Raw genomic sequence first — 26,008 nt, forward strand, 5'->3', positions numbered from 1 at the left:
AGTACGGCAATTTTCGGGAACCTTGGATGACGAGTGATATTGTAGGCCTCGTCAAAAAGAAAAAGGAGGCATTTGTCAGGGCTAAAAGGCTGGGAACAGACGAAGCCTGTGTGGCATATAAGGAAAGTAGGAAGGAACTTAAGCAAGGAGTCAGGAGGGCTAGAAGGGGTCACGAAAAGTCATTAGCAAATAGGGTTAAGGAAAATCCCAAGGCTTTTTACACGTACATAAAAAGCAAGAGGGTAGCCAGGGAAAGGGTTGGCCCACTGAAGGATAGGCAAGGGAATCTATGTGTGGAGCCAGAGGAAATGGGCGAGGTACTAAATGAATACTTTGCATCAGTATTCACCAAAGAGAAGGAATTGGTAGATGTTGAGTCTGGAGAAGGGGGTGTAGATAGCCTGGGTCACATTGTGATCCAAAAAGACGAGGTGTTGGGTGTCTTAAAAAATATTACGGTAGATAAGTCCCCAGGGCCTGATGGGATCTACCTCAGAATACTGAAGGAGGCTGGAGAGGAAATTGCTGAGGCCTTGACAGAAATCTTTGGATCCTCGCTGTCTTCAGGGGATGTCCCGGAGGACTGGAGAATAGCCAATGTTGTTCCTCTGTTTAAGAAGGGTAGCAAGGATAATCCCGGGAACTACAGGCCGGTGAGCCTTACTTCAGTGGTAGGGAAATTACTGGAGAGAATTCTTCGAGACAGGATCTACTCCCATTTGGAAGCAAATGGACGTATTAGTGAGAGGCAACACGGTTTTGTGAAGGGGAGGTCGTGTCTCACTAACTTGATAGAGTTTTTCGAGGAGGTCACTAAGATGATTGATGCAGGTAGGGCAGTAGATGTTGACTATATGGACTTCAGTAAGGCCTTTGACAAGGTCCCTCATGGTAGACTAGTACAAAAGGTGAAGTCACACGGGATCAGGGGTGAACTGGCAAGGTGGATACAGAACTGGCTAGGCCATAGAAGGCAGAGAGTAGCAATGGAGGGATGCTTTTCTAATTGGAGGGCTGTGACCAGTGGTGTTCCACAGGGATCAGTGCTGGGACCTTTGCTCTTTGTAGTATATATAAATGATTTGGAGGAAAATGTAACTGGTCTGATTGGTAAGTTTGCAGACGACACAAAGGTTGGTGGAATTGCGGATAGCGATGAGGACTGTCTGAGGATACAGCAGGATTTAGATTGGAGACTTGGGCGGAGAGATGGCAGATGGAGTTTAATCCGGACAAATGTGAGGTAATGCATTTTGGAAGGTCTAATGCAGGTAGGGAATATACAGTGAATGGTAGAACCCTCAAGAGTATTGAAAGTCAAAGAGATCTAGGAGTACAGGTCCAGAGGTCATTGAAAGGGGCAACACAGGTGGAGAAGGTAGTCAAGAAGGCATACGGCATGCTTGCCTTCATTGGCCGGGGCATTGAGTATAAGAATTGGCAAGTCATGTTGCAGCTGTATAGAACCTTAGTCAGGCCACACTTGGAGTATAGTGTTCAATTCTGGTCGCCACACTACCAGAAGGATGTGGAGGCTTTAGAGAGGGTGCAGAAGAGATTTACCAGAATGTTGCCTGGTATGGAGGGCATAAGCTATGAGGAGCGATTGAATAAACTCGGTTTGTTCTCACTGGAACGAAGGAGGTTGAGGGGCAACCTGATAGAGGTATACAAAATTATGAGGGGCATAGACAGAGTGGATAGTCAGAGGCTTTTCCCCAGGGTAGAGGGGTCAATTACTAGGGGGCATAGGTTTAAGGTGAGAGGGGCAAGGTTTAGAGTAGATGTACGAGGCAAGTTTTTTATGCAGAGGGTAGTGGGTACCTGGAACTCGCTACCGGAGGAGGTGGTGGAAGCAGGGACGATAGTGACATTTAAGGGGCATCTTGACAAATATATGAATAGGATGGGAATAGAAGGATACGGACCCAGGAAGTGTAGAAGATTGTAGTTTAGTCGGGCAGTATGGTCGGCAAGGGCTTGGAGGGCCGAAGGGCCTGTTCCTGTGCTGTACATTTCTTTGTTCTTTGTTTGTTCTTTGACAGCAATAAACCAGTGTCTTCGCACTGGTTATTGCAACCACAGAAACATATTTGGAATAAAGCTTGTTTTGGGGTGAATTTAGGTGGGTGTGTCACTGAGGCACTGCTGCCCTGGGTCTCTAGACAGAGTGTATGAAACATGGATATCAAGGCAAGAAAGGAAACAATTCTGCCAGTGCTGGCCTGCAAATAACTGGAGTGACATTGGTAGGCGGGTGAGGGTAGGGCCCTCTCAGGACTGTGAGATAGGAAACGGGAGCTTGATTTAATGGCTCCAAAGAAAGAGAGAGAACATTAATTTCAATAAATTCTCTTGAGACCGAGTAGGGTTGCTGTGGCGACGATGCTCGTTACTGGTTCAGCTGTCGCTGTCGCCAAGGTACGAGGGGCGGTTGGGCGGGGTTTGAGCTGACTTTTGGTCAGGACAGAGTTGCTCAGATATTTGCAGCTCGCTCAGACAGAATGGAGCGGATTCTCTTGCGCTGTGTGCCCTCTTTACTGAAGCCGGGGCTGCTGCAGGCTCTGTCCCGCTACAGCTCCTCTTCCTCCTCGTCCCAGTTCAATGTGCCGCTCAGCTCCGCCGAGGTAGCCCGGCCGGTCGGAGTCTGCTCCATGATGCGCCTCCCGGTGCAGGCTTCCTCGGCGGGCCTGGATGCTGCTTTTGTTGGAGTGCCTCTGGACATCGGAACCTCGAACCGGCCCGGCAGCAGGTAGGCAGCACAAGCAGATCGTGAATGGACAATCTACCTGTCCATTAAACATCTGAGCATATTTATTCAGTTTAGGGGGGTACTCCCAATTGGGTTGCAATTTATTAACAGCCCCCTACAAGCTTGTTCTAATTTTGCACTAATTTAGACACAACAATGTTGTGTCACTTATGTCACAATTGTTGGGCCACTTGACCGGCAGGCATGTGGCCAAGGATGAGAAGTCGCCTATATTCAGACATAAACCAAGAATGGGCTCAATTTTTTTTTAAAAATTGACTCAAAAATTGCTTACTGTTGTGAAGCAACTTAGTTAACAGCATGAATGAGGTTAAATGCCAATATCCAAAAGTTGTATTTGTCCGGTGTTCGATACAGTTCAGTAAATCTGAAAAAGTCTTCATAATCACACATAGGTTAACTGTATACCTTATTGATTCTGAGAACTATTTCTAAATGCAGCTATATAGTAAAGGGGTACAAGCTAGGAATTGTCTCCATGCTTGCTGGTACACAGGGCTCTGTCCAACTCTCCACTGACCTTGGGTTCAGGTCAGGTGCTCTCTTTTATCACGGTGTGGGTGGTACTGTACTCAGTTCCATATTAAGCCACATGTGCCAGACCCTTTTACTACAGTGGTCTGTGTGGCTCCACTGTCAGCTTTGTGAACATGGCATGTTTCTGCCTCACCTTTAACCTACATTTGAATGTCCTGAAGTGTCTGTATTTACATGTCAGATATGAACTGAAGGCAAATTTTTTTCAAATAGCTGAGATAAGCAAGAGTAAGGCTAACTAATGGCAGATGCCTTTATCTGCCACGGCAAATTATGACCCAAAAGAAAACTGCCAATTGATAAAACAGCAAAACAGCAATGCTTACTTTTCACACACAGTCGGGATGCATGACAAAACTCCAAATATGTTGAAGCAATTGGAATCATTTTGTCCATTAACTTATAGAAGCAGTTTTACCTGACTTGGAGGTCTTTGCAAATAATTTTTTTAACACACTCCACAAACTCACAGTCCATGATTTGTACAATTTCCCCCCGACCCCCGCGATGAGCAGTTCCTCAAACATCATCAGGAACAACCCCCACCGTGTCTCAAAGCCCTCTGCTGACCCCCTCAACTCAAACTTAATCTTTTCCAACCGGAGAAAGTCGTACCAAGTTCCCCAGCCAGGTCGCCACCCCCAGCGGCGTATCCATTCTCCAATTTAGCAAGATCCTTCGCTGGGCAATCAGAGATCCGAAGGCCATGACATCGGCCTAGTTCCCCTCCAGCAGCTCTGGCACTTCCAATGCCCCAAACATCACCACCATTGGGTCCGCCTGATCTCCACCCCTACAATCTTAGATAATAATCTTTATTATTGTCACAAGTAGGCTTACATTAACACTGCAATAAAGTTACTGTGAAAATCCCCGAGTCGCCACACTCCGGCGCCAGTTCAGGTACACAGAGGGAGAATTCAGATTGTCTAATTCACCTTACAGCACGTCTTTCGGGACTTGTGGGAGGAAACCGGAGCACCCAGAGGAAACCCACGCAGACAATGGGAGAACGTGCAGACTCTTCACAGGCAATGACACAAGCCGGGAATCGAACCTGGGACCCTGACGCTGTGAGGCAACAGGGCTAACCACTGTGCTACCGCGCCAAGTGTCCAAACACCGCTTCCCACTACCTTTACAACTTCTCGCAACCCCAAATCATATGCACATGATTCGTCGCCCCCCCGCCCACACTATCGCACTCCTCAGCCACCTCTTGGAAGAGCCCACTCATTCTCACATACACTCTTTAAACTGTTAAAGCTCATCGTCACGCAGGAGGAGGTTGAATTCACCCTACGCATTGCCTCGCACCACAGTCCCTAGCCTATTTCCCCCCCCAACTCCTCCTCCCGTTTGTTCACTATAGCCACCACTATAGCCCGCAGACTGGAACCCCAGCAGGACTCCTCCATCCTGACCCACTCCAACCCCTCGAGGTCCCGCGTTCAATCCTGGTCCCGGTCACTGTCCGTGTGGTGTTTGCAGATTCTCCCAGTGTCTGCATGGGTCTCACCCCCACAACCCGCAGGCTAGGTGAATTGGCCATGCTAAATTACCCCTCAATTGGAAAAAAAGAATTGGACACTCTCTAAATTTTTTTTAAAACATACCCTGAGAAGGCCCCAAACCGCTTCAATATTCCCATAATCCTACCCATACTCTCCAACGGGTCGGACACAAACAATAACTCGTTATCCGCTTACAATGACAACTGGTGCTCCCTGCTCCCCTTCACAATCCCCTACCACTCTGCAGACCCCCTAAGGGCCATCGCCAAGGGCTCAATCACCAACACGAACACGGCGATAGCAGACACCCCTCCTCCTTTCCCTATTGTGGTAATCTGTTTTAGGGGTATTGCGGTACCTAGGTTGAGGCTGTAAGACCATTGGTGTGGGAGGTACCTGAGGCCTGCCTGCTGGTTCCGCCCAGCAAGGCGGAGTATAAGAGTCTGTGTCTCCCTAGCAGCTGCATTCTGTACCTGCGCTGCTGGGGGAAACATCTAGTCCAATAAAGCCTTATTGCTTTATTGCCCCACTGCTCCAAGGCCCTGAAACGCTGCCTGGGATTTTTTTCATATTACGCCCAGTGGGTCCCCAATCACGCGGACAAGGCCCACCCACTAATTCAATCCTCAATTTTCCCCCTGTCGGCAGAGGCCCACCAGGTCTTCAGCCGCATAAAGGCGGACATCGCAAAGGCCACGATGCACGCAATCGATGAATCCCTTCCCTTCCAAGTCGAGAGCGACGCGTCCGACGTAGCTCTGGCGGCCACCCTCAACCAAGCGGGCAGACCCGTGGCCTTCTTCTCACGCACCCTCCATGCTTCAGAAATCCGTCATTCCTCCATGGAAAAGGAGGCCCAGGCCATAGTAGAAGCTGTGCGGCATTGGAGGCATTACCTGGCCGGCAGGAGATTCACGCTCCTTACTGACCAACGGTCGGTAGCTTTCATGTTCGATAATGCACAGCGGGGCAAGATAAAGAACGATAAGATCTTACGGTGGAGGATCGAGCTCTCCACCTATAACTATGAGATCCTGTATCATCCCAGGAAGCTAAACGAGCCTCCTGACGCCCTATCCCGCGGCACATGTGCCAACGCACAAGTGGGCAGACTCCGGGCCCTCCATGAGGACCTCTGCCACCCGGGGGTCACTCGATTCTTCCATTTTATCAAAACCCGCAACCTGCCCTACTCCCTCGAGGAGGTCAGGACCGCCACCAGGAACTGCCAAATATGCACGGAGTGCAAGTTGCACTTCTACAGGCCAGAGAAAGCGCACCTGATAAAGGCTTCCCGTCCCTTTGAACGCCTCAGTATGGACTTCAAAGGGCCCCACCCCTCCACCGACCGCAACACGTACTTCCTGAACGTGATTGACGAATACTCCCGGTTCCCATTCACCATCCCCTGCCCCGACATGACCCCAGCCACCGTCATAAAAGCACTCCACAGTATCTTTACCCTGTTCGGTTTCCCCGCCTACATACACAGCGATAGGGGGTCCTCCTTCATGAGCGACAAACTGCGTCAATTCCTGCTCAGCAAGGGCATCGCCTCGAGCAGGACGACTAGTTATAACACCCGGGGAAACGGACAGGTAGAGAGGGAGAACGGAACGGTCTGGAAGACCGTCCTACTGGCCCTACGGTCCAGGAATCTCCCAGTCTCCCGCTGGCAGGAGGTCCTTCCCGATGCACTCCACTCCATCCGATCACTGCTGTGTACCATGACAAACGAAACACCTCCTGAACGTCTCTGTGTCTTCCCTAGGAAGTCCTCCTCCGGGACCTCGCTCCCAACATGGCTGGCAACTCCTGGACCCATTCTGCTCCGCAAACACGTGCGGGCGCACAAGTCGGACCCATTGGAAGAGAGGGTCCACCTCCTCCACGCTAACCCTCAGTACGCCTACGTAGCGTACCCCGACAGCCGGCAGGATACGGCCTCCCTATGGGACCTGGCGCCCGCTGGAGTCAAGGGTGTCCGAGTCGGCGCCTGCATCACCGCCGAAACTGCGAAGATCACAGAGGACGACCAAGGTCCCTGGTCGACTAATTGCTTCGTTCTGACATGGACATGTAAAATGAATACTGCAAATAGTTGTGTAATGTAATAAGGCAAAACACTGTACCACTGTATGATGTGAGACCCCCCCCCCCACTGGACTCGTTTTTTAACAGGGGCTGAATGTGGTAGTCTGTATTAGGGGTATTACGGTACCTAGGTTGAGGCTGTAAGACCATTGGTGTGGGAGGTACCTGAGACATGAAGATCATTAGTGAAGCCTGCCTGCTGGTTCCGCCCAGTAAGGCGGAGTATAAGAGTCTGTGTCTCCCTAGCAGCTACATTCTGTACCTGCGCTGCTGGGGGAAACATCTAGTCCAATAAAGCCTTCAATTGTCATCCAATCTCACTTCTGGAGTTATTGATCGAGCATCACCTATGCAGTCCAAAACTCTGTGAACTCATCACATTTGTACGTACACTTGCCACCTGGGCTACATACAAAAGATGCACCCACGCCACAAACCTTGGGCCATACCCAAAATTTCAAATAAATACCTCCACTCCACCCGACCAAAAGCCTTCTCTGTGTGCCTTGAATGAGATAATCTCCTCTCGGACCACCGCCTTCAACGCCGCCCAGATCTGTTCTCCTGCTCCTCGACCTTCACTCGCAGCGACTTGCATAGATCCCCCAGGATCCCCACCTCCGCCTCCAAATACACAATATAATCACTCTGGTCGGACACCACCTTCTCCACCTCAGGTACTGTCGCTCCTTGTGCCTCAAGGCACTTCTCTACCCGGTCCATCAATCCTCGCAGAGGTGCGACTGCTCCCTCAATGGCCTTCGACCAGTCATCATGCATCTCCTTCCTTTGCTGGCGAAATTCCTCTTTGATGAAGGCCATCGACTGCTCCATCTGGGGCTCTCCTACTGGCGATGACCCTTCCCCCCCCCCGCCATTCTTGCAATTGTTGCTGCGGTACAGGTCCCCTCCAACTCCTTATCCAGGTCTTTAACTCTTTTTTTGCCGGGTCTGGTAGCCAGTAGGCCTGCCAATCTTGGGGATAATCCTCCCTCTACACCTTCTGCTCCACTTTCCTGCTGGGCTATTCCACTAACGGGTATTAAATGCCCAAACCGGTCACTTCCGGGTGCGGCAATGACCAGCTAAGTCGCACGTTTCGGCAGCTCCTGGTGGAACGGACTTTTGGGCTCTTAATAGGAGCCCCATCGGCAATTTTAATGGCAAATAACACTGTGCGGTAATCCAGAAGGGAATCCCCTCTGGACACGGATGGAAAAAAGAGAGGAAAGTAGCCGGATTGCGGTGGATCCTCAAGAGCAGCGGCCAGGAAGGCAGGCACAAAGCAAGATGGCGTCGGAAGGAGGCAGTTTAATATGGGGCCCTGACCAACAAGAGTTCCTGCGGCGTTGCGTAGATTAACTCAAAAAGGAGATGAAGAAGGAGCTGTTGGCCCCGATATTACAAGCGATTGAGGGGCTAAAGAAGGAGCAAAAGACCCAGGAACAGGAGCTTCGGGTCGTGAAGGTAAAGGCTGCTGAAAATTAGGATGACATACAGGGCCTGGTGGTGAAAACGGAGATCCACGAGGCACAACACAAAAGATGTGTGGAAAGGCTGGAGGTGCTGGAGAACAATGCGAGGAGGAAGAACTTAAGGATTCTTGGTCTTCCAGAAGGGGCGGACGTCGGGGCATATGTGAGCACGATGCTGCATTCATTAATGGGATCGGAGGCCCCGACGGGTCCGCTGGAGGTGGAGGGTGCCTATCGGGTTATGGCGCGAAGACCGAGGGCTGGAGAAATTCCTCGAGCAATAGTTGTGAGATTTCTCTGATACAAGGACAGAGAGATGGTCCTCAGATGGGCCAAGAAAACTCGGAACAGTAGGTGGGAGAATGCGGTGATCCGCGTTTATCAAGATTGGAGTGCGGAGGTGGCAAGAAGGAGGGCAAGCTTTAATCGGGCCAAGGCGGTGTTGCATAAAAGGAAGGTCAAATTCGGAATGTTGCAACCGGCAAGACTGTGGGTCACACATCTAGGGAAACACCACTATTTCGAAACGGCAGACGAGGCGTGGACATTTATTGTCGAGGAGAAGCTGGAGTGAGCGGGCCAGAAAAAGAACGTTTGGGACAAAAGTGTGGGGGGTGAATTTGTGGGATGAAGGGGGGAAAAGGGGGAAGAGAGGACTTCCCAGATTGTTAAACCTGCGACCCTGTAACTTCTCTCTCTTCCCCATGTCGTGGGGGAGGGGGTGAGGGAGGATGAGGAGCTGTGGGCGCCGGCCATTGGGGGCGGGGCCAAAAGGGGAAGCGCGGGCTTTGTTTCCGCGCTATGGTAATCATGGCGGGAACAGGGAAGCAGGAAGGAGGGGCCTCGCACAGTGTGAGCCGAGGTCACGGGGGGAAGCCGAGGTCGGCCAGAGTTTGCTGACTTCTGGGAGTAATATGGGGGGTGCAATTACGCTAGCTTGGGATCTAGCGGGGGGGGGTGGGTTAACTGGGTTGCTGCTGGGGAGAAGGGGGAGCTGGTATGGGAGGGGGGTGGTTGGGGCAGGGGGGCGCCGCCTGGGGGGGATACAGCTACGTGGGAACCGGGTGAGGAGCTCGATTGAAAAAGGAAATGGCTAGTCGTCAAGGGGGGGGGGTAAAGAGCCCCCCAACCCGGTTGATCACGTGGAATGTGAGAGGGCTGAACGGGCCGATTAAGAGGGCACGGGTACTCGCACACCTAAAGAAACTTAAGGCAGATGTGGTTATGGTTCAGGAGACGCATCTGAAGCTGACAGACCAGGTTAGACTTCGCAAAGGATGGGTGGGGCAGGTATTTCATTCGGGGCTAGATGCAAAAAACAGGGGGGTGGCCATACTAGTGGGGAAGAGTGTAATGTTTGAGGCAAAGACTATAGTGGCGGATAGTGGGGACAGATACGTGATGGTGAGTGGCAAACTGCAAGGGGAGGCGGTTGTATTAGTGAACGTGTATGCCCCGAACTGGGATGATGCCAATTTTATGAGGCGTATGTTAGGACAAATCCCGGACCTAGAAGTGGGGAAGTTGGTAATGGGTGGAGACTTTAATACGGTACTGGACCCAGGGCTGGACAGATCGAGGTCCAGGACCGGAAGGAGGCCGGCTGCAACTAGGGTGCTTAAGGATTTTATGGTGCAGATGGGAGGAGTAGATCCCTGGAGATTTAGTAGACCTAGGAGTAAGGAGTTTTCATTTTTCTCCTATGTACATAAAGTATTTTCACGAATAGATTTTTTTGTTTTGGGAAGGGCACTGATCCCAAAGGTGACGGGGACGGAGTACACGGCTATAGCCATCTCGGATCATGCTCCACACTGGGTGGACCTGGAGATACGGGAAGAAAAACAACAGCTTCCACCCTGTAGAATGGACATGGGATTATTGGCAGATGAGGGGGTGTGTTTAAGGGTGAGGGGGTGTATTGAAAGGTACTTGGAAATTAATGATAATGGGGAGGTACAGGTGGGAGTGGTCTGGGAGGCACTGAAGGCAGTGGTTAGAGGGGAGCTGATATCTATTAGGGCACATAAAGGAAAGCAGGAGGGTAGGGAAAGGGAGCGGTTGTTAAAAGAACTGCTGAGGGTGGACAGACAATACGCGGAGGCACCGGAGGAGGGACCATACAGGGAAAGGCAAAGGCTACATGTAGAATTTGACTTGTTGACTACGGGTAAGGCAGAGGCACAATGGAGGAAGGCACAGGGTGTACAGTACGAATATGGGGAGAAGGCGAGTAGGTTGTTGGCCCACCAACTGAGGAAAAGGGGAGCAGCGAGGGAGATAGGGGGGGTGAGAGATGAGGAGGGAGAGATGGAGCGGGGAGCGGAGAGAGTGAATGGAGTGTTCAAGGCATTTTATGAAAGATTATATGAAGCGCAGCCCCCGGACGGGAAGGAGAGAATGATGTGCTTTCTGGATCAGCTGGAATTTCCCAAGGTGGAGGAACAGGAGAGAGTGGGGCTGGGAGCACAGATTGAGACGGAGGAAGTAGTGAAAGGGATTGGGAGCATGCAGGCGGGGAAGGCCCCCGGACCAGACGGATTCCCAGTTGAATTCTATAAGAAATATTTGGACTTGCTGGCCCCGCTACTGATGAGAACCTTTAATGAGGCGAGGGAAAGGGGGCAGCTGCCCCCGACTATGTCAGAGGCAACGATATCGCTCCTCCTAAAGAAGGAAAAAGACCCGCTGCAATGCGGGCCATACAGGCCCATTTCCCCCCTGAATGTGGATGCTAAGATTCTGGCCAAGGTAATGGCAATGAGGATAGAGGATTGTGTCCCGGGGGTGGTCCATGAGGACCAAACTGGGTTTGTGAAGGGGAGACAGCTGAATACAAATATACGGAGGCTGCTAGGGATAATGATGATGCCCCCACCAGAGGGGGAAGCGGAGATAGTGGTGGCGATGGATGCCGAGAAAGCATTTGATAGAGTGGAGTGGGATTATTTGTGGGAGGTGTTGAGGAGATTTGGCTTTGGAGACGGGTATATCAGGTGGGTACAGTTGCTGTATAGGGCCCCGATGGCGAGCGTGGTCACGAATGGACGGGGGGGGTCTGACTATTTTCGGCTTCATAGAGGGACGAGGCAGGGATGCCCTCTGTCCCGTTATTGTTTGCATTGGCGATTGAACCCCTGGCCATGGCACTGAGGGGTTCCAGGAAGTGGAGGGGAGTACTTAGGGGGGGAGAAGAACACCGGGTATCTCTGTATGCGGATGATTTGTTGCTATATGTGGCGGACCCGGCGGAGGGGATGCCAGAGATAATGCGGATACTTGGGGAATTTGGGGATTTTTCAGGGTATAAACTGAACATGGGGAAAAGTGAGCTATTTGTGGTGCATCCGGGGGAGCAGAGCAGAGAGATAGAGGATTTACCGTTGAGGAAGGTAACAAGGGACTTCCGGTACCTGGGGATCCAGATAGCCAAGAATTGGGGGACATTACATAGGCTTAATTTAACACGGTTGGTGGAACAGATGGAGGAGGATTTCAAGAGATGGGACATGGTGTCCCTGTCATTGGCAGGTAGGGTGCAGGTGGTTAAAATGGTGGTCCTCCCGAGATTCCTTTTTGTGTTTCAGTGCCTGGGGATTTGGAGCATGGCAAAGAGCAGGGGTAGCACAATTGAGAGATCTGTTCGTAGATGGGACGTTTGCGAGTCTGGGAGCGCTGACGGAAAAATATGGGTTGCCCCAAGGAAATGCATTTCGGTATATGCAATTGAGGGCTTTTGCGAGGCAACAGGTGAGGGAATTCCCGCAGCTCCCGACGCAGGAAGTGCAGGATAGAGTGATCTCAGAGACATGGGTGGGGGACGATAAGGTGGCGGACATATACAGGGAGATGAGGGATGAGGGGGAGATCATGGTAGATGAGCTGAAAGGGAAATGGGAAGAAGAACTGGGGGAGGAGATTGAGGAGGGGCTGTGAGCTGATGCCCTACGTAGGGTAAACTCATCGTCCTCGTGTGCCAGGCTAAGCCTGATTCAATTTAAGGTGTTACACAGGGCGCATATGACTGGAGCACGGCTTAGTAAATTTTTGGGGGTAGAGGATAGGTGTGCGAGATGCTTGAGAGGCCCAGCGAATCACACCCACATGTTCTGGTCATGCCCGGCACTACAGGGGTTCTGGGTGGGGGTGGCAAAGGTGCTTTTGAAGGTGGTGGGGGTCCGGGTCGAACCAAGCTGGGGGTTGGCTATATTTGGGGTTGCAGAAGAGCCGGGAGTGCAGGAGGCGAGAGAGGCTGACGTGTTGGCCTTTGCGTCCCTTGTAGCCCGGCGCAGGATATTGTTAGTGTGGAAGGAAGCCAAACCCCCGGGGGTGGAGACCTGGATAAACAATATGGCAGGGTTCATAAAGTTAGAACGGATTAAGTTCGTGTTAAGGGGTTCGGCTCAGGGGTTCACCAGGCGGTGGCAACCGTTCGTCGACTACCTCACAGAAAGATAGAGGGAATGGAAAAGAAGTAGATAACAGCAGCAACCCAGGGGGGGGGGGGGGGGGAGGAATCGGACGGACTCTCAGGGATGTTATTGTATATGTATAGGTATTTGGTATATGTAATTGTATATTGGATTGCTGGACTGTATTTTTGGAGAGTATTTATTTTGGACAAGGCAGTTGCATTTAGTTTTGTTTTTTGTTTTTGTTTATATATTACTTATTTATTTGTTTAAAACTGGCCACGGTTATTTATATTGCTTTATTGCTGTGTAAAAGAAACACTACGTATTGTTATGTTTGGCCAAAAAACTTGAATAAAATATATATTTTTAAAGAAAATGCCCAAACCAATGCCTTCGAGCCAGGGCTGCCCTGTGTGCGACCACTCACTCCATGGCCGCCATCGGAAGTCGCTTGCTAACAATAATAGCTGCCCAACACTAACACCTCTGAAAATTGGCAGGCAGAAGGAAGTTTCAAGTTTTTTTACATTGTCTGAAGGATGTCATTATATTCAGAACAAGGGGGAAATCTTTCGATTTTGTTTTTGAATTCAGATTTGGACCACGACACATCCGAGCTGAATCATCCTTGCTCAGGGCCTACAATGGTGGCACCAGGGCGGCCCCTTTCGAATCTCTGATGGTGGCTGACATTGGTGACATCAACGTGAATCTTTATGACCTGAAGAAGAGCTGCAAGATGATCAGGAACTCTTTTAAGGAGATTGTGTCGACGGGCTGTATACCACTGACATTAGGTATGGATTTGCATGCTGCCTATGGTCAGCAGCTCTTGGGGGAATAGAAGAAAGAATGGAATAAATTTAAGGGAAAAAAAACAATTTAAAATCTTTTGACTCTGGTTGGTAAAAGCATTAATTATGTCTATTGTGCCTAGGTGGTGATCACACAATAACATACCCCATATTACAGACAATGGCAGAAAAGTAAGTCTCATTGCATGTTATTGTCATTGAAATGCATTTTACCTGTAGCACAAGTGGTTAGCACTGTGGCTTCACAGTAGCACAAGTGGTTAGCACTGTGGCTTCACAGCGCCAGGGTCCCAGGTTGGAATCCCCACTGTCTGTGCAGAGTCTGCACGTTCTCCCTATGTCTGCGTGGGTTTCCTCTGGGTGCTCCGGTTTCCTCCCACAGTCCAAAGATGTGCAGGTTAGGTGGATTGGCCATGGTAAATTGCCCTTAGTGTCCAAAACGTTTAGGAGGGGTTATTGGGTTACATGGATAGGTTGGAAGTGAGGGCTTAAATGGGATGATGCAGACTCGATGGGACGAATGGCTTCCTTCTGCACTGTATGTTCTCTGTTGTATATATCCTGGAATTGCTTGATAGGGCTGGCTAGATGTACCATTGCCTGAAACTGTGACCTTTGATTGCTTGAAAAAGCTGGGTCGCACTTCAGGAAAACGTGTTCTACATGTGAGCCTGTGTGCTAAATCAGGAATGGATAATAGATGGTAAATTTGATTTCAAACAAGGTCAGACCTTTTCAATAGGTTCTTACAGAAAATGGGAAGATGCAGCTGAATTTTCTAAATGATTTTACTCTTCAACTTTCCCCTCGATGCAATGCCTGACATTCATTTTGGTGTTTTTTGCCCTTCTGCTACAAATTTAATATGAGCCTGGAACAGCTGTTCTACCGTGAGCGGCATCACAGTCGGCCTGATCATCACGCAAGATCTTCCTACATGTGCTTGCAGCAGCAAATAATGATCAGGATCAAAACCTTGCCTGATATGTGGTCGTTGCATCAGGGCTATTGCTTCCCAGTTGAGATCGGTTAACTGCACAGCACGGAGATTGAATTTGTGGCCTTCCTGGAGCTTTTGCACTTAGCTACTCACCAGATAAAGGGCGGGATTCTCCCCTACCCAGCAGGACGGGGGGTCCCGGCTGGATGGAGTGGTGTGAACCACTCCAGCGTCGGGCCGCCCCAAAGGTACGGATTTCTCCGCACCTTTAGGGGCCAAGCCCTCACCTTTAGGGGCTAGGCCCGCACCGGAGTGGTTGCCGTCCCGCCAGCTGGCATGGAAGCCCTTTGGCCCCACGCCAGCCCGGGCCGAAGGGACTCCGCCGGCCGGTGGAAGTCCGCGCATGCGCGGGAGCATCAGCGGCTGCTGACATCATCCCCGCGCAGGGGGGTCACCTCCGCGTCGGCCAATGCGGAGACCGACATGGCCGACGTGGAGGGGAAAGAGTGCCCCCACGGCACAGACCCACCTGCGGATCACGGGCCAGGCCACCGTGGCCCCCCCCCCCCCCACCCCCCACCCCACACCAGGACCCCGGAGCCCGCTCGCGCCGCCTGGTCCTGCCGGTAACGGAGGTGATTTCATTCACACCGGCAGGACCGGAATTACAGCAGGGGGACTTTGGCCCATCGCGGGCCGGAGAATTGCTTGGGGGGGGGGGGGGGGGGGGCGCCGACTGGGGCAGCGCGATTCCCGCCCCCACTGAATCTCCGGTGCCGGAGAATCCAGCAGGGCGGGATTCATGCCGCCCCCCCCCCCCCCCCCGGCGATTCTCCGACCCAGCGAGAGTCGGAGAATCCCGCCCAAAGTCACTGAGCTGTTGGAAGAACTGGCACAGTAGCTGAAGTGAGAGAAAATTCCTGGAAAAGTTAAATTAAGAAATAGATCAAAGGTCAGATGGCAAAGTAAGGACTAAAGAAACAGCTGGGTATGCGATGATGGAGCAGGAGCTGGAAGACTTGTAGAAACATTGAAATCTCTTTGCTTGCTCTGATGAAATATGACCAGTTGATTGTAAGTTCTGTCCCATCATAGCATTCTGTTCTGTTTTTATCAGATATGGTCCAGTAGGTTTGGTTCACATCGATGCGCACTCTGACACAAGCGATATTGTCCTAGGGGAGAAGATCTGTCATGGAACACCATTCAGACGTTGTGTGGACGAAGGGCTTCTCGATTGTAAACGTGTGGTACAGATCGGCCTCCGTGGATCTACTTATGAACCAGATGGTTACCTTTGGAGCAGAGAACAGGTCAGTCACTCTTTTATTTTCTCTCCTCTTTATGTTCCTTGCATGGGTGAGGGGTGAGACGGGGTGAACTGTGAGCTGGACTTTGAATTCCCCACCTCTATTCTCCCGATGCTTTGTCTTCTGAAGCCATCGGAGCCTCGCAGGTTTATATTTACATATGTACCACTGTCCATTTGTGGATCCACCGAGAGAGTCAGCAGGCATTTGACAGTCTTCATAGTGAACCTCATCATGTTCACAAACAAGGGTAACTTGAAAGCAAACAGGAGCAGGAACCCAGTCTGATGTTCCTCCCCTTTCTTGATACTGGGACACGTTGGCCAGTGATAGTACTCCACTTGCCACCTGGCTGAGATTAGCTAACTAAATGCAAACCAAAAATTAAACTGAGGCTCTCCTTGTCTGTACAATGTACAGCTCACTGACGTAGACAACTGGATAATTGAGGAAGAAATCTGTAACTAAAACTTGCATTTACATAGTGCCATTGACAGAGTAAAACAATCTATAGCACTTCACAGGGACATTTTCTTTTTTTTCTAATTAAGGGGCAATTTAACATGGCCAATTCATCTACCCTGCACATCATTGGATTGTCGGGGTGAGACCCATGCTGAATAAAGACCAAGCCATTCAGGACCCCCGAGATGAGGAAGAATCTTCATTCAAAGAGTGGTTAAATCATTGGAATTCTCTACCCTAGAAGGTTATGGAAGCTCAGTCATTGAGGTTGTTCGGGACAGACATTTGTAGATATTAATGACATCAAGGGATATGGGGATAGTGTGGGAAATTGCCATTGAGGTAGACGATCGAGTTGAATGGTGGAGCAAGCTCAAGGGGCCGATTGGCCTACCCCCATTCCTATATTCGTAGGAGGAGCTGTTAGGACAAGTGACTAAAAGCTTGGTCAAAATTATAACATTTGAAGGTGCATCTTTTTTTAAAAAAATAATTTTTATTAAAGGTTTTCATAAAATATCAATAACAAAATGAGAAAGAAAAAACAACCCAACAGGGTTAAGTACAAAACACAATCTAAAAAAGCAACCCCCCAAACCCCTCCCCCACCCCGTACATAAATAATAAGTTAACATTAACACCCCGACTTAACACAACAGGTGTATACACTCCCTCAGACCCTTCCAGTGTAAATAACATAAACAAAAATAAAGTAACCCCCCCCCCCCCCCGAGCTGCTGCTGCCATTGACCAATGTCTATCGTTCTGCCAGGAAGTCTAAGAACGGTTGCCACCGCCTAAAGAACCCTTGTACCGACCCTCTCAAGGCGAATTTCACCCTCTCCAATTTAATGAACCCTGCCATATCGCTGATCCAGGATTCCACGCTTGGGGGCCTCGCATCTTTCCACTGAAGGAGAATCCTCCGCCGGGCTACCAGGGACGCAAAGGCCAGAATTCCAGCCTCTTTCGCCTCCTGCACTCCCGGCTCCTCTTCCACCCCAAATATTGCGAGCCCCCAGCCCGGTTTGACCCTGGATCCTACCACCCTCTACATCATCCTCGCTACGCCCTTCCAAAATTCCTCCAGCGCTGGGCATACCCAGAACATATGGGTGTGATTTGCTGGGCTCCCTGAGCACCTAACACACCTGCCCTCACCCCCAAAGAACCGGCTCATCCTTGTCCCGGTCATGTGTGCCCTGTGCAGCACCTTAAACTGCATGAGGCTGAGCCTTGCGCACGAAGAGGAAGAGTTCACCCTTCCTAGGGCATCTGCCCACATCCCCTCTTCGATCTCCTCTCCCAACTCCTCCTCCCACTTACCTTTCAACTCCACCACCAAGGCCTCCTCCTCCTCCTACATTACCTGGTAAGTTTCCGAGATCTTCCCCACTCCTACCCACCCCCCCCGAGAGCAGCCTGTCCTGTACTGTGTGTGGCAGTAGCCGCGGGAATTCCACCACCTGCCGTTTGGCAAACGCCCTTACCTGTAAGTACCTGAAGGTGTTCCCCGGGGGGAGCCCGTACTTCTCTTCCAGCTCACCCAAGCTCGCGAACGTCCCGTCCACAAACAGGTCCCCCAACTTTCGTATCCCTGCCCTGTGCCACCCCGAAAACCCTCCACCTGTTCTTCCTGGGGCGAACCGGTGGTTCCCCCGTAATGGGGTCCATGCCGAGGCCCCAACTTCCCCCCTATGCCGCCTCCACTGCCCCCAAATTTTGAGGGCCGCCACCACCACCGGGCTCGTGGTATACCTCCTTGGAGGGAGCGGCAGCGGCGCCGTTGCCAGCAACCCCAGACTCGTACCCACACAGGACGCCGTCTCCAGCCTCTTCCATGCAGCCCCCTCCATCACCCACTTGCGCACCATCGTCGCATTGGCAGCCCAGTAGTACCCACAGAGGTTGGGCAATGCCAGCCCCCCCCCCTAACTCTACTCCACTCCAGGAACACCCTTCTCACTTTCGGAGTCCCTCACGCCCACACAAACCCCATTATACTCCTGTTAACCCGCCTGAAAAAAGCCTTCGGGATAAACACGGGGAAGCACTGGAACAGGAACAAAAACCTTGGGAGCACCGTCATTTTGATTGACTGCACCCTACCCGCCAAGGACAGCGGCAACGCGTTCCACCTCTTGAACTCCTCCTCCATTTGCTCCACCAGCCTTGTAACGTTAAGCCTATGCAGGGCCCCCCCCAGCGCCTGGCCACCTGGATCCCCAAATATCTGAAGATCCTCTCCGCCCTTTTTGGTGGGAGCTCGCCAATCCCCCTCTCCTGGTCCCCTAGCTGAACTACGAACAGCTCGCTCTTCCCCATATTGAGCTTGTACCCCGAAAAATCCCCGAATTCCGTAAGGATCCTCATTACCTCTGGCATTCCTCCCACCGGGTCCGCCACATACAGCAGCAGGTCGTCCGCATAAAGCGACACCCTATGCTCCTCCCCACCCCGCACCAACCCCCTCCAGTTCCTTGACTCCCTCAGTGCCATAGCCAGGGGTTCAATCGCCAGTGCGAAGAGCAGGGGGGACAGGGGGGACCCCTGTCGCGTCCCTCGATGCAACCGAAAGTACTCGGACCTCCTATTTGTGGCCACTCGCCATCAGGACCTCATACAACAGCCTAACCCACCTGACAAACCCTCCCCAAACCCAAACCTCTTCAGCACCTCCCACAGGTACCCCCACTCTACCCTATCGAAGGCTTTCTCAGCGTCCATCGCCACCACTATCTCCGCCTCCCCCTCCCTCGCCGGCATCATGATACCGTTCAAAAGCCTCCGCACATTCGCGTTCAACTGTCTTCCTTCACAAACCCCGTCTGGTCTTCATGGATGATCTGCGGCACACAATCCTCAATCCTCGTGGCTAAGACCTTCGCCAGCACCTTTGGCATCTACATTTAGCAAGGAAATGGGTCTGTAAGACCCACATTGCAGGGGATCCTTGTCCCGCTTCAGGAGCAAGGAGATCAGTGCCCGGGACATTGTCGGGGGCAAAGCCCCCCCCCTCCCTTGCATCATTAAAGGTCCTAACTAACAGCGGGCCCAACAAGTCCATATATCTTTTATAGAACTCGACCGGGAAACCGTCCGGCACCAGTGCCTTCCCTGCCTGCATGCTTCCTATCCCTTTGATCAGCTCCTCCAGCCCAATCGGGGCCCCCAGTCCCGCCACCAGTCCCTCTTCCACCTTTGGAAACCTCAATTGGTCCAGGAAACGGCCCATCCTTCCCTCCTCCCGTGGGGACTCGGATCGGTACAATTCCTCGTAGAAGTCCCTAAAGACCACATTGATGCCAACCGCACTCTGCACCCACCACGCTCCCTCCCGTCCTTAACTCCCCCGATCTCCCTAGCTGCGTCCCGCTTCCGAAGCTGATGCGCCAGCATCCGGCTTGTTTTTTCCCCATACTCGTAGACCGCCCCCTGGGCCTTCCTCCAGTGCACCTCCGCCTTCCTGGTGGTCACCAGGTCGAATTTGGCCTGGAGGCTGCGCCTCTTCCTCAACAATCCTTCCTCAGGCTCTTCCGCATACCTCCTGTCTACCCTCACCCTCTCCCCCACCAGCCTCTCCCTCTCCCCCCGCTCCTTGTGGGCCCTAATGGAGATCAGCTCTCCCCCACCACCGCCTTCAGTGCCTCCCATACCATCCCCTCGGATCTCCCCGTTGTTGTTGATCTCAAGTACCTCTCTATACTTCCTCGGACCCGCTCGCTCACCTCCTCGTCCGCCAACAGCCCCACCTCCAAGCGCCACAGCGGGCGCTGGTCCCTCTCCTCCCCCATCTCCAAGTCCACCCAATGCGGGGCGTGGTCCGAAATGGCTATTGCCAAATACTCGGTATCCTCTACTCTCGCTATCAAAATGAAAAAGTCGATGAAGGTGCATCTTGAGAGAGGTGGAGAGGTTTATTGAAAAAAAACCCTAGAGATTTTATAGGCATCCAAAGCCACCCCCATTGTGACTGGGAGCAGCTGAGGGTGAAGCAAAAGATCTCTTCAGTTCACCTGCACAACATTCCCTTTAAAGTTCCCACCTCGTCAAAAGGAAGTTCATGCTGTGGGCAAACAATGAGCACAAACTCCCAACTTACAACTAGGCTAGGCTACAGGGGTGACATGGCTACAGGGGTGACATGGCTCCAATTCAGCCCACTAGAAAAAACTAGTATTTGTTTGAAAAGTAGCCAGTCTCTACTATTGATTCGGTGTATTCAAACCCATGGGAGGGCCGAATGCCTCAATGTTGCGTCCGAACACAAAGCCAACGCAGAAGGGCATTGCTGACTGAATTGAGATGGTGGACAGCGACGGGCCAGTTTCTATTGTAGACCGTTGTCGCTCTTCCATTGCAACAGTCAGCAGACAGGTGATTTTGTAATTCTTTTAAGAATCTATACACATTGCAATTCAGGTGTGATGCTAAAGTTTTATCTTCAGCTTAAAAAAAAAGCATGAGCACAGCGTTGTACGGGAACCAGTAACAACTAATTTCTCTTGTGCAAAATGCATTGTTGATCCAGTAAGGGAAGTGGAATTGAGGAATGTGGTGAGAAAGTGGACTTGAGGTGCATCTTTGAATTAACCTTTTTCCCTATCTTGTGTTCTGAATGCTGCATCTTTGGTCCCTTTACAATCTGTAGTCAGTTTCTTCAAAACCATGATCTGTAATTACTTGAGTGAAGCCTTTCATTGCTGATGCTTTTCATCCTGAGTGTTTTATTACTTCCAGGGATTTCGAGTGGTTAGTGGACAGGATTGTTGGTTGCGTTCGCTTGCTCCACTGATGAAGGAGGTGAGGCAGCAGATGGGAGATGGTCCAGTGTACATTAGTTTTGATATTGATGGTCTGGATCCAGCATTTGCTCCTGGTACTGGAACCCCAGAGATCGCTGGTCTTCAACCTAGTCAGGTAAATGACATGTTATCTATCTATATAGAATGACAGCTGACAGGCCAACAAGAGGCGAGGCCACTTTGGATTTGGTTTTGGGTAATGAACCAGGCCAGGTGTTGGATTTGGAGGTAGGAGAGCACTTTGGGGACAGTGACCACAATTCGGTGACGTTTACGTTAGTGATGGAAAGGGATAAGTATACACCGCAGGGCAAGAGTTATAGCTGGGGGAAGGGCAATTATGATGCCATTAGACATGACTTGGGGGGGATAGGTTGGAGAAGTAGGCTGCAAGTGTTGGGCACACTGGATAAGTGGAGCTTGTTCAAGGAACAGCTACTGCGTGTTCTTGATAAGTAAGTACCGGTCAGGCAGGGAGGAAGGCATCGAGCGAGGGAACCGTGGTTTACCAAAGAAGTGGAATCTCTTGTTAAGAGGAAGAAGGAGGCCTATGTGAAGATGAGGTGTGAAGTTTCAGTTGGGGCGATGGATAGTTACAAGGTAGCGAGGAAGGATCTAAAGAGAGAGCTAAGACGAGCAAGGAGGGGACATGAGAAGTATTTGGCAGGTAGGATCAAGGAAAACCCAAAAGCTTTCTATAGGTATGTCAGGAATAAAAGAATGACTAGGTTAAGAGTAGGGCCAGTCAAGGACAGGGATGGGAAGTTGTGTGTGGAGTCTGAAGAGATAGGCGAGATACTAAATGAATATTTTTCGTCAGTATTCACTCAGGAAAAAGATAATGTTGTGGAGGAGAATGCTGAGACCCAGGCTATTAGAATAGATGGCATTGAGGTACGTAGGGAAGAGGTGTTGGCAATTCTGGACAGGCTGAAAATAGATAAGTCCCCGGGGCCTGATGGGATTTATCCTAGGATTCTCTGGGAAGCCAGGGAAGAGATTGCTGGGCCTTTGGCGTTGATTTTTATGTAATCATTGGCTACAGGAATAGTGCCAGAGGACTGGAGGATAGCAAATGTGGTCCCTTTGTTCAAAAAGGGGAGTAGAGACAACCCCGGCAACTATAGACCAGTGAGCCTCTGGCCGTCTGTTGTGGGTAAAGTCTTGGAGGGGATTATAAGAGACAAGATTTATAATCATCTAGATAGGAATAATATGATCAGGGATAGTCAGCATGGCTTTGTGAAGGGTAAGTCATGCCTCACAAACCTTAGAGTTCTTTGAGAAGGTGACTGAACAGGTAGACGAGGGTAGAGCAGTTGATGTGGTGTATATGGATTTCAGTAAAGCGTTTGATAAGGTTCCCCACGGTAGGCTATTGCAGAAAATACAGAGGGTGGGGATTGAGGGTGATTTAGAGATGTGGATCAGAAATTGGCTAGCTGAAAGAAGGCAGAGGGTGGTGGTTGCTGGGAAATGTTCAGAATGGAATTCAGTTACAAGTGGCGTACCACAAGGATCTGTTCTGGGGCCGTTGCTGTTTGTCATTTTTAACAATGACCTAGAAGAGGGCGCAGAAGGGTGGGTGAGTAAATTTGCAGACGACACTGAAGTCGGTGGTGTTGTCGACAGTGCGGAAGGATGTAGCAGGTTACAGAGGGACATAGATAAGCTGCAGAGCTGGGTAGAGAGGTGGCAAATGGAGTTTAATGTAGAGAAGTGTGAGGTGATTCACTTTGGAAGGAATAACAGGAATGCGGAATATTTGGCTAATGGTAAAGTTCTTGGAAGTGTGGATGAGCAGAGGGATCTAGGTGCCCATGTACATAGATCCCTGAAAGTTGCCACCCAAGTTGATAGGGTAGTGAAGAATGCCTATAGAGTGTTGGCCTTTATTGGTAGAGGGATTGAGTTCCGGAGTCATGAGGTCATGTTGCAGCTGTACAAAACTCTGGTACGGCCGCATTTGGAGTATTACGTACAGTTCTGGTCACCGCATTATAGGAAGGACGTGGAAGCTTTGGAGCGGGTGCAGAGGAGATTTACCAGGATGTTGCCTGGTATGGAGGGAAAATCTTATGAGGAAAGGCTGATGGACTTGAGGTTGTTTTCATTAGAGAGAAGGAGGTTAAGAGGAGACTTAATAGAGGCATACAAAATGATCAGGGGGTTAGCTAGGGTGGACAGTGAGAGCCTTCTCCCGCGGATGGAAATGGCTAGCACGAGGGGACATAGCTTTAAACTGAGGGGTAATAGATATAGGACAGAGGTCAGAGGTAGGTTCTTTACGCAAAGAGTGGTGAGGCCGTGGAATGCCCTGCCTGCAGCAGTGGTGAACTCGCCAACATTGAGGGCATTTAAAAGTTTATTGGATGGGCATATGGATGATAATGGCATAGTGTAGGTTAGATGGCTTTTGTTTCGGTGCAACATCGTGGGCCGAAGGGCCTGTACTGCGCTGTATCGTTCTGTGTTCTATGACAGATGGAGTCTCTGTCAAAGCAGAGAAGAGGTGAAGAGGTGATATCTATCGGCCTTCAGAACTTGTTCTAGGCAGATGTTGGGGGGGGGGGGGGGGCTTGCTGCAGCTGAACACGTGATCAGCCATATGAGGTTAAGCGTGTGCACTGGCATTGAGCTCCAAAATAGCACCACTAACATAAAATTAGCATTACATGCTAATTGACATCGTGACCTGCTCTCTGTGTACTTCCAGCGCACATTCACTGCAAACATTTTAATGCGTCCACCAAGATGGAGTCTTTCACAACTTGCACTATAGATGTGCACATGATTCACAAATGCCATTTTGGAGCACTGGAATCATTTACAGTGCGGGAAGCCATTCGGCCCATCGAGTCTGCACCGGCTCTTGGAAAGAGCACCAAGCCCACACCTCCACCCTATCCCCATAACCCCACATAAGGTCAATTTTGGACACTAAGGGCAATTTAGCATGGCCAATCCACCTAACCTGCACATCTTTGGACTGTGGGAGGAGTCTTTACACCCCAGGGAAACCCACGCGCACACGGGGAGAACGTGCAGACTCCAGACAGGCAGTGACCCAAGCCAGGAATCGAACCTGGGACCCTGGAGCTGTGAAGCAATTGTGCTAACCACTAAGCTACCTTGCTGCCACTAGGGGCACTATTGAACCTAATTAATTCTCACCGTTAGTGAGAGTACGACCATTAACTGAGCTGATCCCCAATTGTGAGATGCACACATTGAGAAACATTTTCAGGAATTCATTTAAATAGTGTATCATATTAAAATCAAAAAAGTTAACTTTTGGCTGTACCAACAAATTAGTCTAGAGAAATCATTCATTATAACAAGGAATTGATGGGGCGGCGCAGTGGTTAGCACTGCTGCCTCAGTGCCGAGAACCTGGGTTCGATCCCGGCCCTGGGTCACTGTCCGTGTGGAGTTTGCACATTCTCTCCGTGTCTGTGTGAGTCTCACCCCCACAACCCACAAGATGTGCAGGGTAGGTGGATTGGCCACGCTAAATTGCCCCTTAATTGGGAAAAAAAAAAGAATTTGACTACTATAACAAGGAATTGAAAAATTGCCATTTGTATGTTCGCAGGCTTTGGAAATCATCCGGGGTTGTCAGGGAATGAAAATAATCGGCTGCGACTTGGTTGAAGTTTCTCCACCATATGATACTTCTGGTAAGAAAGAACAAATCTAAAATATACTGTCAGCACCAAATCAGATATTGTAGTCCCGAACTCCACTCAGAGATTGGACACCCAATCTATTGCAATATTGCGGAATAGGAAGTGCAGCATTGTTGGAGGAGTTGCTCTTTGAGTAAAGCACTGTTATCCATTTGGGTGAATATATAAATTTGGGAAATCCTGTACAAATCACAAATTTCTTGTGAATTAAAAGTAACAAATGGAAAATTGTAGGTGTTATGCCATAGACTTCCTGATATGTGGGGCATACAGGCACGGCTTTCCCAAATTTCTCCTATCACACATTACACAGTCGAGGATAATGAATATTAACACTTTAGTGCCACCATTACCAGTTGTTAAGCTAATAAATATGAACACTAATTAATACTGCATAAAAGTAAAGTCTGAAAGGGGAAAAAGGGGTCAATGCTAGTTTAATGCAGCAAGTTCACAAAGTCTATTTCTTTCAGGTAACACGGCTCTGACAGCTGCCAATCTGCTCTTCGAGATGCTCTGTGTTCTACCCAACGTTAAGTATTATTGAGTTTTGTAGGTATTTGGGTCACACTGCTTGTGCTATCCCACACGGATTCTTACTCAATCAAATCCATTTGATAACTAACTGCATCTCATCTGCAGCCGCTAATTTAAAAAACTTACACGTACTATTAACTCAAAATTAAAGCAACTGTAATGCGCAATGCTTCAGCTGCACCTCGAAATGCTGTATGTGAAAAGTCGTGGAAATATTCTAAGAGTTTTCCTGATTAGAATGCCTTAACCGTTTTTATTACTGTTTAAAAACTCCCAACTTAAGCACCATATTAGACTGATTAATGGTGCTGACTGAGAAATATTTCGCGATCTACACTGAAATTACTTTTTAATGTAACTTCGGATTTTCATAACTAACTAATAAACTGCAATGATTTGTTAAGACAAAGTAGATAATGGATTTTTTTCTGGGATAGGTTGGTGAACAGTGGCACTGAAAACAGATTAACCGTTTCAATCTTCATAAATCTTTGAAGTGATTTGTGAGCACGTCCTTTAATCTACATGTCAATTGGTCAAACCAGGTTGGTCAAGGCAGCCTTGAGGAGGAGTATAGTTTCCTCAAACAGTATGTAATGGAACCTACGAGGGAGCAAGCAATCCAAGATCTGGTCCTGT

At 50.1% G+C, this 26,008-nt stretch overlaps 1 protein-coding gene across 1 annotated transcript; it reads left to right on the forward strand.

Moving 5' to 3' along the window:
- The first annotated feature begins 2,451 nt into the window (after positions 1-2,451).
- agmat (agmatinase (putative)) lies at positions 2,452-25,778 on the forward strand. Its single transcript, XM_072478276.1, has 7 exons — positions 2,452-2,752; positions 13,403-13,605; positions 13,746-13,794; positions 15,681-15,876; positions 21,079-21,258; positions 24,739-24,823; positions 25,306-25,778. Exons 1-7 carry the CDS (start codon positions 2,505-2,507, stop codon positions 25,377-25,379), a joined length of 1,035 nt encoding a protein of 344 aa, XP_072334377.1. The 5' UTR covers positions 2,452-2,504; the 3' UTR covers positions 25,380-25,778.
- The last annotated feature ends 230 nt before the right edge of the window (positions 25,779-26,008 follow it).

The sequence above is a fragment of the Scyliorhinus torazame genome, chromosome 16 (genome assembly GCF_047496885.1).
Source record: "Scyliorhinus torazame isolate Kashiwa2021f chromosome 16, sScyTor2.1, whole genome shotgun sequence".
Lineage (NCBI taxonomy): Eukaryota > Metazoa > Chordata > Chondrichthyes > Carcharhiniformes > Scyliorhinidae > Scyliorhinus > Scyliorhinus torazame.